This window comes from Marmota monax, unplaced genomic scaffold (assembly GCF_021218885.2).
Source record: "Marmota monax isolate L192 unplaced genomic scaffold, Marmota_monax_Labrador192_F-V1.1 WCK01_AAM20220418_F8-fsc00046, whole genome shotgun sequence".
NCBI classification, from domain to species: Eukaryota; Metazoa; Chordata; class Mammalia; order Rodentia; family Sciuridae; genus Marmota; species Marmota monax.
The window spans coordinates 9,276,605-9,290,672 of NW_026692486.1; the positions used below are offsets into that span (position 1 = coordinate 9,276,605).

The following is a 14,068-nucleotide window of genomic DNA, read 5'->3' on the forward strand; positions in this document are numbered from 1 at the left end:
AATGTAGGGACTGGGGATGTGGCTCAAGTGGTAGAGCGCTCACCTAGCATGTGTGAGGAACTGGGTTCGATTCTCAGCACCACGTAAAAATAAAATAAAGATATTGTGACCACCTAAAAACTAAAAAAAATAAAATAAATATCCAAAAATTTTTAAAAAGATCATAAAACCACTCAGAATAGAAATAAACTACCAATGATTCCTATGCTAAAGAATTTCTAAAAATTCAAATATTCAGTTAATTGGAGTCCCAATGATGATATTTTTCAATATGCTTTTATTATATTTTCTGCATTCCCCAGAAGCATTGCTACAATGAAAACAATATTTGCTTCTTCAACTCATGCTCAAATTAATTGATGTGGCACCTCCATTAATTCATAATTATTTCATTAATGAATTGATTCTAAATCTCCAAGACAGGAAGGCACAAGACCACCAAAAAGAAATATTGGTTTGTGATTGTTCTAATACTGCTCAGTGTTTTTAAAGTAAATTTTATCCACAAAGCATGTTATTATTACTAATAAGGTAATCCACAAAATGCCTTGCTGAGTCAAGTATCAGAAAAGTACAGAAGGAAAGTGAATAATCAATGTACTACATTGGAAAGTTGCGTGGCTAAATGACTCACACACTACAATCTGCAGCATCACAAATGAAGTAGTTTCTCAACTGAGAATGGATTCCTATACCACAAGGTCACAGCCTTGAAGACAGCTTCCTCTTGACTGTACCAGTAATTTTACCATATGGATTATCTAATGGCAGCAAGACCTGTAGGGAAAAAAAAAAAAAACAGAAACACACACATGGTAACTTCAGAGACATCAAAATAGCCCTTTCCTTTCTATGAATTTTAAATCAACAACAAAAACAATTTGTTAAACAGTAAAATGCCCTACAGTAAAGTCACTTCAAGCATGGTATTGCTTTATTTTTTTCTGGCCTTAGTTGAGAGATGAGTCAGTTTCCCAGAAAATTAAAGAGGTCTTTTTTTTTTTAAATTTGTAATCACTGGGATATAAATGCTTCTAAAATGCATTATATGTCCCTGCTTTTAAGTAGAGTATAGTTAATACAATTTGACCTTTTCTTGATGACTCACTTTGCATATCGATCATGATCCAATGCTACAATCCAGCCATGCCCTCGAGAGCATCTGAGGTCCACAGGACTGCCAGCACAGTGCTAAGGGCTCCAGGCAGCTCTGATTTCTGAGTTCCTTTATCTTCTCACCCTGTCATTTGTCACTTTTCTTTGCTGTTCGTGTGCCTCAACTTCCTGCTTCTTGTGTGTTGCCTCCACTCTGTACACACCAGAGTGACGGTCTGAGAGTGGCTCCAGTCATCCCCAAGGTACAGTGACAACTCCTTCAGCCATTCATATGCCTTTATACAAAGACTTGACCCAAGTAAATTGGATTTTTCGGCCTCCAGAAACCCAGCTGGGATTTAGAAGGGGGTTGTGAGTCTGACTTCTCAGAGGGAGGGCATCTGAGACCTCAGCCTACAAGTAAGCCCTTAGAAGGATCAGTGCAGGGCTGAGGCTCAGGAGCACCAAAGAAACCCTCCTCTCTTTGCCTGGGATCCTGAGCTAAACTCTAGTCATGATACCTGATGCTTTTTCTTACTGAGCCCATTTGCTTTGCCTCTGGTGGATATGACCAAGATTCCTCTCAGATCTCCCTCCGGCCCTTTAGCAGATAATCATTGGAATAACACTTTAAATCCTAATTAATGAAATTCTGGAAATCATCTTCCGTTCTTTCCTCTGAGGCAAATATTTTTGCCTTTCCTTTTAGTAGAACAAACAATGCAAGGAACTAAAGTTGCCCTCCCCTGCAATAGCAGGCTTGAGATCACCTCTACATACACCTAAGTGTGACCTTTGTTTTTCAATGTCATCCTCCAGCATCCACCTGCAGCTGGTTAGCAGGCCCAGAATGTGGGCCCTTCTGGAAACCCTTTTATTAATCTTTGTCTACCAAGAAATATGAGTCTACAGCAGCAGAGCCATGCCAATAGATGGCCCCTTTCCTTTTTCACTCTCTACCATATACTAAAAGAAATGACCCAAAATGCTATCTTCAGACTAACACAATGGAGAAATTCTACCATTTTGAAAGTGGCCGATGGGGGAGAGACAGTTCTAATCTCCCAGGAACTGACCACACAGACCACCAGTCAGGACATCGGGTTGCCTAGTCAGACACACTGAGTGGTTTAACCTTCTGCCACAGCTGAAAACACGTCAGGGCCAGTGCATTTTTCCAAGACAAAACTTTCCTTTCAATAGATGAGTTTCCTCATCTTGCCTCCTGTAATTGCAACTAGAAACACAAATACGCTTTCATCTTTCCTGGGTGTATTGTGTGCTACTGAATTGACTACTTAATCAAAAGGTAGAGATGATGAAAGAAAATGAAAATAGAATCTTTTCTTCTCGTCATTGCCTCGTGATGGAGGAATAATGAAGTGGCGACCTTGTGTGGCACTTTTCCGAGAAGCAGATCTCGGAGCTGTTTCCTTGGGCACACTCTGTTCCTTCTTTGTCTCTTCCTCTCTGCAACTTCCCGCCCTCCCCTGTAATCACTGGTCCACTTCTGGGGTACTTCAGCCTCAGGCATTGAAAGTCCCATAGTCTAAGAGGGCTCTAATCAGTGGCAACTATAAATATTCCCCAAAGCAGCAGCTGTTAGAGTTTTAGTCAGTGATATTATCATCTCAAGTTTACAAAGAGGCATTAAGGTGGGGGGAGGGGATAGCAGAAATGTGCTTTAAATATTTTTAAACTTCTCTTACCTCTTCCTTGTTGATCAGGCCCATTTTGGTCATGTCTATGTTAAAGTAGTGAATATTTGGCAAGCTGATTTCCATGTCTTCTATCTGGAATCCACAATAGCACGCATCACATTGGGCAACTGTGAGTCTCACACTCTCTGTCACTCCACTCCCCTCAGCCCCCACTAGACCTCGAGACACCCTCTGGTGTTCCACTACTGCCCAACTCTGTTCTCTCTGACTAGTCCTATTATTAGATGGTGGCCCACTTCTCTCCCCTCAGTATACAAAACCTGCTTCTCTGAAAAAATAAGTGCTCCTCAAGTTAGAAACCTAGGAGAACTGTTCAGCATCCAACTGGCCTCCAGGAAGAGACCAGTCAACATCCTAAACTCCTCCTCATTCCATTCCCTCCTCTCCAAGCCTGTCCCCACACGTATAAAGAATTAAAAGTTATAAATCAAGCTTAAAAATGTTAAGTGAAATATGTCTATCCTAACCTGACAAATATACTTTCAGGTAAGGCCAGGTTTTAATGTCAATCCTCTCGTGCTTTGGCGTGTCATTTCAAAACATACTACATGGAAAGAGCCAACTCTGCTCTTGACCCACTCCACCCTTTTTCTTGGACTTGTGTGGGCAGATACTCCAGATCACATGCCAAGTCCCATCAATACCTCCTGCAAACATCTGCCCCATTGTCCACTCTCAGGTCCAACTGTGGACACACCAATAGCACCGTGTGCCCTCTGGAGATTGGTCTCTAGAAAAGATTTTCTCAGGTTCTGGAAGGAATTTGGGCAGGAAGTTTGGGGGGCTGTGTGAGCCCCTGCAGAGTTTGTTGCCTTGGGTCCACCAACTCTTTATCCAATAGAAGGAGGCATAGCCAGAGGAAGGTCTAAAGGGGTTCTCTGAAGTGCTGACCCGTGGCACAAGACCCTCTTGTCCAAGTCTAAGGAGTGTACTTCTCCTTTCCAACTCCATCATGGCTGGGCCCAGGCTCTCCTTGCATATTTCTGCAACAGCATCCCAACAGGTCCCCTTGCCTGAGGCCCCATCATCCTTTTAATTCATCATACTGCTGGCATAGTATTCTTTCTAGAGTGCAAATCAGGCCACACCGCACCTGCCTTAAACTCTTCAGTGGCTCCTAAGGGCTCTCAGGATAAGGTAAAGGCTATATAAATAAGTCTACAAAGGCCCTCTTGATTAGTTTCTGTCATATATGTAGAAGGAAGGACTCACATGGAAGGATTTTCAGTTCTAGTACTTCATATATTGTTAACTCTTAGTAGTAAATAATAATATTATGTTGTTACCGCCATACCTACTCTGCTTCCTCACCCTAGCATAGAAGCCCAAATTACCCCTACTTGTCCCTAAAGACTGAGAACACACACATCTCCCTCTGGAAAATCTGGCTATCCCTGTCTCCAATGCCTGAGTTAAATGCTTTCTCTGTATTTCCATCATTATCTACCTTTCTATTGTATTGTTTATTTACAAATTTTCTTTGTTCACTGAATTATCCACTTTTGGGGGGTAGGATATTGTCTAATTAATCTTTGTATCCTTTGTGTACTGCCAGAGGCATAATAACCAATAACATCAAATAAATAGATGGATGATAGAATGAATCCCTTTACAACTATCTTTCATTCTCTGGAACCACTAAAACATAGAAGCTCCATCTAATTATCTCATCAAGGCATTGAAGTGTCCTGAATGACTTAAATAAGTGGCAGGTTGAAAAGATTCAAAGCATTTTCAACAAAACTAAAGAACTATATCAGTGGCCTGTGTTTTTAGGCTGAGCAGATTTTTCCATTTTTGCTCTCTTCTCACTTGCTATAACAAGCTTTTGAACAACAACAGATGTCATTTTTCATGTGTCTTCCACTTTCCTATTTTAACTCTCAACTCTTTCTCAGAGCTGACAGGAGACACAAGTTCTCTAAATCCTCATAATGGCAAGTGACAAAACATACCTCGGGAATCCGGCTCAGCGTGAGCACCTGGATATCATAGAGGGTCTTCTGGACGGAGGGTGAGTACTCGCCTTTGTCATAAGGCCCAGAAAATTTCTCCAGGATGATGTCCCGAACAATGTCCCTGAAACACAGGGAAGGAGACTCTCAGGGAACCACATTTTAAGAACACATTATTAAACTAAGGAGTGACATTTCTGTCCCCCGGAAAGCAATTGTATTGATGGTTTTATAAGAGATTATTCTCCCATAATGTCAAAAAACAAAACAAAACTCACTTCCCATTTCCCTACAGACATACAAACGAGTATACACACACCACTCAGCAAACACTGAATGTACCAGGCTGTCTTCATGGATTAGCACCAGGGCCTAATGGACTTTTTAAAGTAAATCTCTCACCATGTTTGAAGAACCAGTGAAGCGAACACCCAAACACTCTAACCCTCTCACAGCCCTGATAGGCTGGTTCCTTGACTGTTGCCTTTGGAGTTTTACTCCCTGCCAATCTTCAGCTTAAGCATTTTATGGACATTGTCATTGACTTCTCAATGTAGCTGAAGCAGGCACTACTATTCTCCCCAATTTAGAGATGATGAATCTGAGTGCAAAAGTTTGTGATCTACTCTGAGTGTTTGTCTCAAGTGAAAGACCCAGAACACTGCCCTGACTTTGGCATGTTTAATCTCATGCTCTTTTCAACATCAATATAGCAGGCTCCTGCTGCCTAGAGGAGCCTGAAATTAAAAAGGGAAAACAGAAGACTGAGAGGAAGTTCTCCTCAAGCATTTTAAAACCTATCACATAATTAAAAAAAAAAAAAAAAAAAAACAGAGAAAAACTATACCAGTGGGAGGAAACTACGTGGGGGAGGAGCAGATTCCGGCTCATCCTAGGGTAGAAATTTCTAACAATTAGAGCTTCAGTGAAGAAATAAGATATCTAGTTAAAAAGCAAGCCCAGGGAGTTCAGCAGCCTAATTATTCCTTGTCAAAGATATTATAATAATCATCATACCTTTACCTTTTTAAAGAATTTGCCATTTACAGAGCACTTCTCTGAATATCCTATTATTTTGCATTTAGCCTAGGTTGACCAATTGTCCCAGTTTGCCCAGGATCAAAGGGTTGCCTGGGACATGGGAATTTCAGTGTTGAAACCAGGAAAGTCCCTGGCAAACTGGGAAAGGTTGGTCACCCTGGTTCAGCCATGTCAGCATCACTGTGAGGCACTGAGGCTAGATATCATCTCCATGTAATGCAGTGTTTCTTAAAGTCCAGCAGCGTCAGCATCACCTGGGAGTTTATAACCAAGGCAAATTCTCAGTCTCCCCCGCAAGACCTGCAGAATCAGAAGCAGTGGGGGTAGGCCTAGTGATCTTTATTTTAACAAGCCTTCAGGTGATTCTGATGCACTCTAGAGAGCCTCTGATTTAAGCAAAATAAAGAAGGGATTTCGGAACAATGGGGAGATTGAGTTGAATAGCCTCTAAATTTTCCATTTATATCTAAGACTCTGAATTCTAGGCCCCTGGGAAAAGGGCAGATACCACCTGCCTGCACTTCACATCCTAACACTCAGTCATACCAAGTAGCTTCAAAGTCCACGTGTCTGCTCTGGTGATAGCGCCACTTGCAGTACACTTGGGTGGCAAAGCATCTGTCCTTCACCTCAGGAAGGGTGGTGAACTGGTCTTTCAGGAATCCTTCAAATCCAGACTGGGTTGTTTTCAAGATCTTGAGGTCTTTGATTCCAGAATGAATGATTGGAGATCCTATTTCAAATAGAGAGGTAAGAGAAGATGAAGTCATAAACAGAACATTGCCTTCTTACTGACATCTAGCACCGTGGACCCGGGCCAGTAAAATGTGGCACACTGTGTTTGCACAAAGAACTACATCTTCTGCTCATGTTTTCCATCTTCCTGTCTCCTCAAATTGATAAGGTTGTTATGCTTTTCCTTATATCTGGATTCCATGAATCCCTGCTTCTCCTGCTTTAAGAAAACTGAAAGTCTGAGAATAAACCCTCATATGGTGTTGAAAGCCACAGAAATAAATTCTCAGCTATACACAAGGTGCTAGATGTCAGTAAGAAGGCAATGTTCTGTTTATGACTTCATCTTCTCTTACCTCTCTATTTGAAATAGGATCTCCAGTCATTCATTACAGAATCAAAGACCTCAAATTACTCTACAAGTTTTAAGCTCCATCTCATTTGATGAAAAATCATGCTGAAATAAAATAATAAGCTCCTCAAGAGCAGATCTTCTCTCTACTACTGTAACCCCTTTATGGGGGTGGGTAGCCCTCATGTTGACTATCTACAGTGGCTGGTGACTTTGAACACCACTAGATCCTAGTGATGTCTCAGTACCCCTGTGGTTATTAGCTCAGCAAATCTAGACAACTTCATGAATGGGTAGCAGCGTGGGCCTGGCTGAGCCTAAATTTAAACTGGGAAGATGAGGCTGTGATTCACAGGCATGGATCTGCCTAAATTGTATCCACATAGACTTTTTATTTATTTATTTATTTGGATGATGGAGAAGACTTTAGTTTTTTGGCTGAAGTTTGTTCATGGGTACCTCGGGGAGACAGGGGAGAGTTGAAAAAATGGAGGGGATGGTATGGCTCCCCCATATTAACTGTCCTCTCATAAGGTGATAAGGCAGGTAGAGGGGTAACAGGCATAATCCAAGGAAACCCTTTACTTGTGTGCCAAGAAGTTACAGCTCAGGGCCCAGGTGACAGGTGGGACACAGAATTAGGAAGAGGAGTGTTCCCTTTCTCTTTCTATATGGAACCCACAAAAGCTCCAGCACTTTAGTGGAGCCTGAAGAGAACAGGGAGAGGTAGCAATTGACCCAATGGGTGCAAACTTCTTCCTCAGCACACATGAGACAACGATCCCTTTGAGGCTACCAGAAGGTGAGAGAGTTTGACTGCACAAGTCTAGCAGTTTAACAGTGAGGAAGCCATAAGACTAGGAAAATTCAGGGATCAACATCATCATGACCTTTTTTGTATGCACAGACTGGTGAGGACAGTGGACAATGCACTCAGAGAAGTCCCAATAGCAAAGTGCCACACCAGAATTATTAAGTCCATCTCCTTTCAGTCTCTAATTTGGTCCTGAAAAATACGTGTCCCTCTTGACCTGTTTAGCCTAAAAATTAAAGGCCAGAGGTCTCAGGTATCACTACTACATGGTCTTAGTTGAAGACCAGGAATGTAACTCGATTCTCAATTTAAAGAAACCAAAGGTAGAATGTTCTCTCTGATATGTGAACGGTAACAAGGGAGGATTGGGAGGGGAAGTGTAGAAGTTCATTGGATTAGACAAAGGGGAATGGAAGGAAGGGAGGAGGGATGGAAATAGGGGGGAATGAAGCAGTTATAACTTTCCTACGCTCATATATGAATTCACGTCCAAGGACGTTCTTAAGCATCCATTGGTTCATATCACCTTTGTGGATTTAATCACTGCAGTTCCCTGAGGAGGTGTGGGTTTCAGAGATAGGTAAACAATGACATATTTTGATATTTTTAGTGCTCTATGGGTGCACCTACCAGAAAGCACAATGACCAGAAATTAGTGGTAGATCTGCTGATTAAATATGTTCTGATTAAATAAACTGTTCTGTGCAGAGTGTTCCAGGATAATGTGGTATAACATAAAATGATAATCGTTTCACTTTCTGAAGTTCTCTTTGGGAGCTACATCTGAAGAAAGATCAAGAGAAGGATAGCAATGCTTCAACGCTTTCAGTTGGCTGGGTTTATCAGACCTAAATGTATAATGACATGGTCCCACAGAATGCGTATTTTAAATGCGGTGAATCTAAATATCAAACCCAAGAGAATTGAAGAAGTCATCAATAGTTATTTGTTCAATAAATGAGTGTAGCAAGATTGATAAAATAAGAGTTTCACAGCTTAGTCTTTTTCTCTTCTAGACAGTTTACTTCCCTCAATTTTTCCCTGTTTCTCTTCCTGATTCCTTTCAACTCTCACACACCATGTAGAAAGGGGAGAGGAGAGGAGGATCAATATTGGCTGAAAATGTCCTGTCTGTAGTTATCATGCCTTTGGCTGTTGCCTTTTTCAGTCTTTATCTTACTTAATCCTCAGAAGTTTAGAAAGTAGGTATTTTTATGCAGGTGATTTTTATTCATCTGCCCATAATCACATGGCTAGAAGCTGGCAGAGGTGGAGTTTAAATTCAGCACCACATATGAGATTCCATGCTTTTCTGCCCCCTTTTTATATCACTCTCCATCTGTGCAATGTTTTCTCTTCCCTTTAACTCTTTTTCCCCATTTCTGTACTGTAAGAGGCCTTTCCAAGAGATGAAAAGGTGACTGCCTCTCATTTTCCTGTATTCTTTGAGGGCCTCTGGTCCCAGCCTGAAAATACAATTTTTGTTGATCTGAAATGGAGATTGAAGCATCAGTTTTAGAAATGGCTTCTATCTTGGAAATGCTCTTATTCCTTAAAAATTTCTGTCTTCAGGGCTGGGGATATAGCTCAGTAAGCAGGGTGCTTGTCTCACATGCACAAGGCCCTGGGTTCAATTCCCAGCACTACAAAATAATAATAATAATAATAATAATAATAATAATAATAATAATAATAATAATTTGTTTTTAGCATTTGTAAATAAATAGAATCTACCTCTAGTAGTAAATCCTCCTAGAAAAAAAATCCTATAAGAATGAAACATAGGTTTGCAATTGAGAGTGGAGTTAAAACAAGTAGTAGAGACCATGGGATGGGAATAAAAAGGTGAACAATAACCAAAGATAATCTTAACCTGCATCATCTTTTCCAATATAGCTGGCCTTGATTGTCTGCATCTGGTAAGCCAATTAGACTTTGGCTTGTCCAGTGGGCTTATTCATAGAAGGATTCCTGAATGCAGCATTGCAAAGTGGTTGTGGATTCTGCAGCTTTGGGACTCAGATTTCCCTAAATTCAAATCTCAGTTTTTTCCTGATTCTTCAACCTCCCATTTTATGAGCACTATAACCTTGAAGAAATTACCTAACCTCTTTCTACCTTATTTTTCTCACCTGTAAAATGGAGATGACAATCATACCTGTTCCCTGGAGTCGATACAATGCATATGAAGGGCTTAATAGATAGCTGCATATAGAAGGTACTCTGTAAGTCATTGCGGTGATTTTGCCAAAATTGACTTTTCCAACTATGAATGTTTCCCATGCTTTTCAAAAGCCTCACTGGGTTCTGAAAACTACTTCTCCTGTGCCATCCAGTCCACTGCCAGCCCTGAGATGAGATTTATTGATATCAGAGGAGTGTCAGTCTAGCCTAGGCCACTTTAAAATGATCTACTCTTTTTTCACTGGAGTCTGAAAATGGAGAAAACGGTTGCATTTGTAGTGTGTTTTGGCAACAGTTTCCCACAGCATAAAATATCTCGTGTTCCCCTAAACAATTAACTGTTGCCACAAGTTTTGGCAGAGCACAAACCATCTCCTCTGGTGCTTCCATCGTTTCATGAACAACAACAAAAAAAAACTATTCTCTTCAAAGTTAAAAGAATTTTTTTTCTTGGCACACATTAGACAAACTGGATGAAATCAGAGAGCTTATTTTATCTCCTCTGTTTGGCAGTGCCCCAGCTTCCAAAACACTGGTAGGGACCTGAGGCTTTCAAATTCATGGGGCCATCAACTAAAAATATGATGCCTCACACGCACTCCAAGAGATTCCAATTTAGACTAACAAGAAGTAATTCAACCAAGAAGACTGTCCTTTTCTAGGTTACTTCCTGTGAAACCACTTAATCAGCTTTTCTGTCCTCCTTTCTGCCATGGTTATGGAGTAATGCTAAAGGAAGATTTTTCACATTTTACTTTGCTAGAACATAATCTTTTCTAGCTCTTAGTGTCCTCCTACACACTTAACAGACTGCAGTTTATCTCTTAGAGAAGCATACATCTACCCTTTAGCTCTCTAAGGGAAAGAACTCACAGCAAATTAATAGAAAATAAGCCCAATCCTTTACCTACGCATCAGGTGTCACAAAGCACAAAGCTTTACTGAGCCAAGAAAAAAAAAACTGTCATGAAGAGGATAATTGCTTCCACATTTAACACCTCCAAAAAGGACACAAATAGCTAAAAGGAGGATATTTTAAAACTATATAAATCATTCTACTAGAATATTTCAAACTTGTAAAGTGCTAGAAAAAAAGTGAAGATCAATTAAATTGCATTTGCCTTTGAGAGTCCATTTAGCTCATGCAACGTGCATGAAAGCCCCTTCCCTGTGATTCTGTATGGGGAGAGATGACATCACCTGGATGGGAAGAAGTCAGGCTTTGGTACAACTAAGAAATGATTAAGGTGATTGTAAGACCTTGGTCTGCCAAGAACTTTTCTCATGGAGAAACTGAAGACCTTGCATCTTGATACCAGAAAGACATCAACAGGCTCCTTGGCAGAGTCCATCTTCACCCTGGTTCTCCCCTCCCCACCTGTCAAACTGTCACCTCTTAAATCTGTTCTCCTCCTGGACTTTGATTTCATCAGCCCCCTGCCATAACACCATCCCTTCACATCAATTAACCGTGTGTTGCTATTTTTTTTCTTTACTACTAGAAGACAGTATCTCTTACTTGAGATCTCTACTACATCTTCCATTTCTCTATTTAGCTATGCTTTAGCTGAATTTTTATAATTAGTGTCAGAATAGGAGAAATGTGATGCATAAAGAATTGTGAAGTCTAATACAAACAGTGCAGAGGTTTCGGGCTGATTAGGTTCATTAGTGACTCAACCACCCCAGTGATGTCAAGGCTCAGCTAAGCTTGTAGTTCAACAGAGACGCTGCGAGAAAGTCAAAGATCCAGATTCTGTATGATACCTCACCCAACAAACTGCATCACATCTGCAGAGCCTAGCTCCCCTCTCAAGATTGGGGAAAGTCACCAACACAAGAGCAGTCCTCAGCTGTTCAGGTCAACAAATTTCTTCCTCTCGTCAAGAGTTACTCAATGAACCACAAGACTTTGGAATACCTAAAAATACAGCTCATTGACATGGCTTTCAAGATTCCCTAGGAGGAAATAATGTAATGAGAGGCTTAGAGCAATTTCCAGGGCCTAAAATGGCCCCAAGAGACTCAGTAGGCTTTCTATAACTATTTGATCGTTGATAGATAGCAGTGAACCCATTCTATCAGAAGAAGCCCAGTGACATATCCTACTGGGAAAAAAAATTCTTTTAGGAGTTGAATAGTGGAATGAGTGACTAAGTGCAGTGCATGTGTTTGAGGGGGAAGAATTCTCATGATCTAGTCAGCCCCCCATAAAAGACACTATTCAGGTTTGTAACAGCAGCCTTCACAATTGGAGTTGATGTGTGTGTGTGTGTGTGTGTGTTTAAGATGATGATTATTTTCTTCTGTTAAACCCACACAAGGGCATTTCTTATGACAATGCTTGTAATATTGACTCATGGTCACAATTCCTGCAGTTTTAGCTCTCAGATAATAAGCAAATTAAGAATTAAACTTGGCTATCAAAAAAAATATATCCCTACTCTCCAAAGAGGGACGTGTACAAACATTTTCCTTGTATCACAACCCCGAAAGACACACACATTCACATACTTGTGCACACGTGTACCTGTGTACACTTAGGGCAAAAGATGCCTCCTCCCATACCCTGATCCCTGCCAGCCCTACATGACCTCAGAGGAGAGCTAGGCTCTAGATGATTCAATCTGGAGCCTTTGGAACAATAGGCCATAGTGACCTCAGTCCCCAGAAACTCTGTAGCTTTCTGCAGGAAGAAAAGGTTTAACCTGATTGCCCTGGTTAGGTTTTCCATTCTATAATAGCCAAGTTATTAGAATTCAGGTAGATACTAATTCCAGGTAATTCTGGAAAAAAAGAAGCTTTTTTTTTTAATGGTCAGCAGGTCATTGGCCATTTCACTTCAACCTAGATAGCTGTGCTAGAAGTATTTTTGTAAAAGTCACCAATGATATCTATTTGCTAATAGCAGAGTTTTTTAGTTTGTTTGTTTGGGTCCTCTTTTAACTTCTTAACTTCCAAACTTCTTAACCCTCCTGTGGCAGAGACGTAATTGTTTCCTCTTCTTCCTGGGCACAGCAGACTGCATTTTGCTGCCTCTCTTGCAATCAGAGTGATTATGTGACCCTCCCCAGTAAAAGTGCTCTGTGCCACTGTGTCATTTCAGGCCTGGTGCTGATAGAAGAAAAAGGAAGGTTTTGCCCCTTCCTTTTTCTCCTCCAATATCTCTCCCTCTCTTAGTTGCCCAGCATAGGAATCAACTCCCAAGTAACCCCAAAAAGTAAAGACTAAAAATATAAAGTTGTCATTAGCCTTGATTTCTGAATAACTTCATGGAGCAGAGCTCCCACAAACGAACACTGAACTTGACTTATACAAAAAGAAGCTTCTTGTGATGGGCTATTACATACAGACCAATTTGTTATGCCTTCTGTCACCTCAAAATCTATCCCTAATTTCTTGAATCATATTTTTTCCTTCTGCTTTCATGACATCATTGCCCCATACCTCCCCTTTGACCATTCTCCTGTCTCACTCTTTGAGAAATTTCCACCAGGCTCTCATCTTTCCTCTTCTCATCTAATGTGCTTTTCTGGAAAGATCTCCTTTCCTATGTTTGATCTATCAGTGTGCTGATGGTCCCCAAATATTTCTCTATCCCATACTCTGAAACTCACCACCCTCCCCCATAAACATCCTCCTTGTCTATATCATTAGTTGATTCCTCAGTCCTCTCCCTTTGGGGGCTACTTTATTTCCTCCTTCCCTCCAACCTCCCAGCCCTACCCAAACACTGAGACCCAATGGTTACCACTGCACACATCTTCACACGATGCCCACAGCAACCTCTGAATCTTTCCGTCTCTATTTCTACTGCCTTCGTTCAGACCCCGTCACATCTTCATCTCTCCAAATGTCTCACTGCTGCCTCCTTCTCCAGGAGCCTTGTTCACCAGACTTTGGTCAGAGTTCCTGAACAAAAGTGCAGACATGCACGCACCCTCACTCACTCACCTGACCCTTAAAGATTCCTGTGGTTCTCCGTTGTCATACTAAGCAATAATTATGGCTGCTATCTAAGCAGAGCTTCCTGTGTGCCAGGCACTGTACTAAGTGCTCTAATAAAATTAATTTAATACTTGTCTCATTCATTTCTCTGGACAATTATAGAATAGGCACTGGCATCCTCATGTTGCAAATAAAAACTCACTTAAATTGTATAACTCACTTG

At 41.0% G+C, this 14,068-nt stretch overlaps 1 protein-coding gene across 1 annotated transcript in view; it reads right to left on the minus strand.

Annotated features, from left to right (window-relative positions):
* Nucleotides 1–260: 260 nt before the first annotated feature.
* The window catches only part of LOC124091966 (uricase), a 31,127-nt gene continuing 17,319 nt past the window's right edge, over nt 261–14,068 (minus strand). Inside the window, exons 5-8 of the mRNA XM_046443235.2 lie at nt 6,359–6,545; nt 4,772–4,895; nt 2,805–2,888; nt 261–777 (exon numbers count right to left, since the gene is read on the minus strand). Coding sequence (XP_046299191.1) covers nt 703–777; nt 2,805–2,888; nt 4,772–4,895; nt 6,359–6,545 — 470 coding nt within the window. The 3' untranslated portion in view covers nt 261–702. The remainder of the gene's footprint in view (nt 778–2,804; nt 2,889–4,771; nt 4,896–6,358; nt 6,546–14,068) is intronic.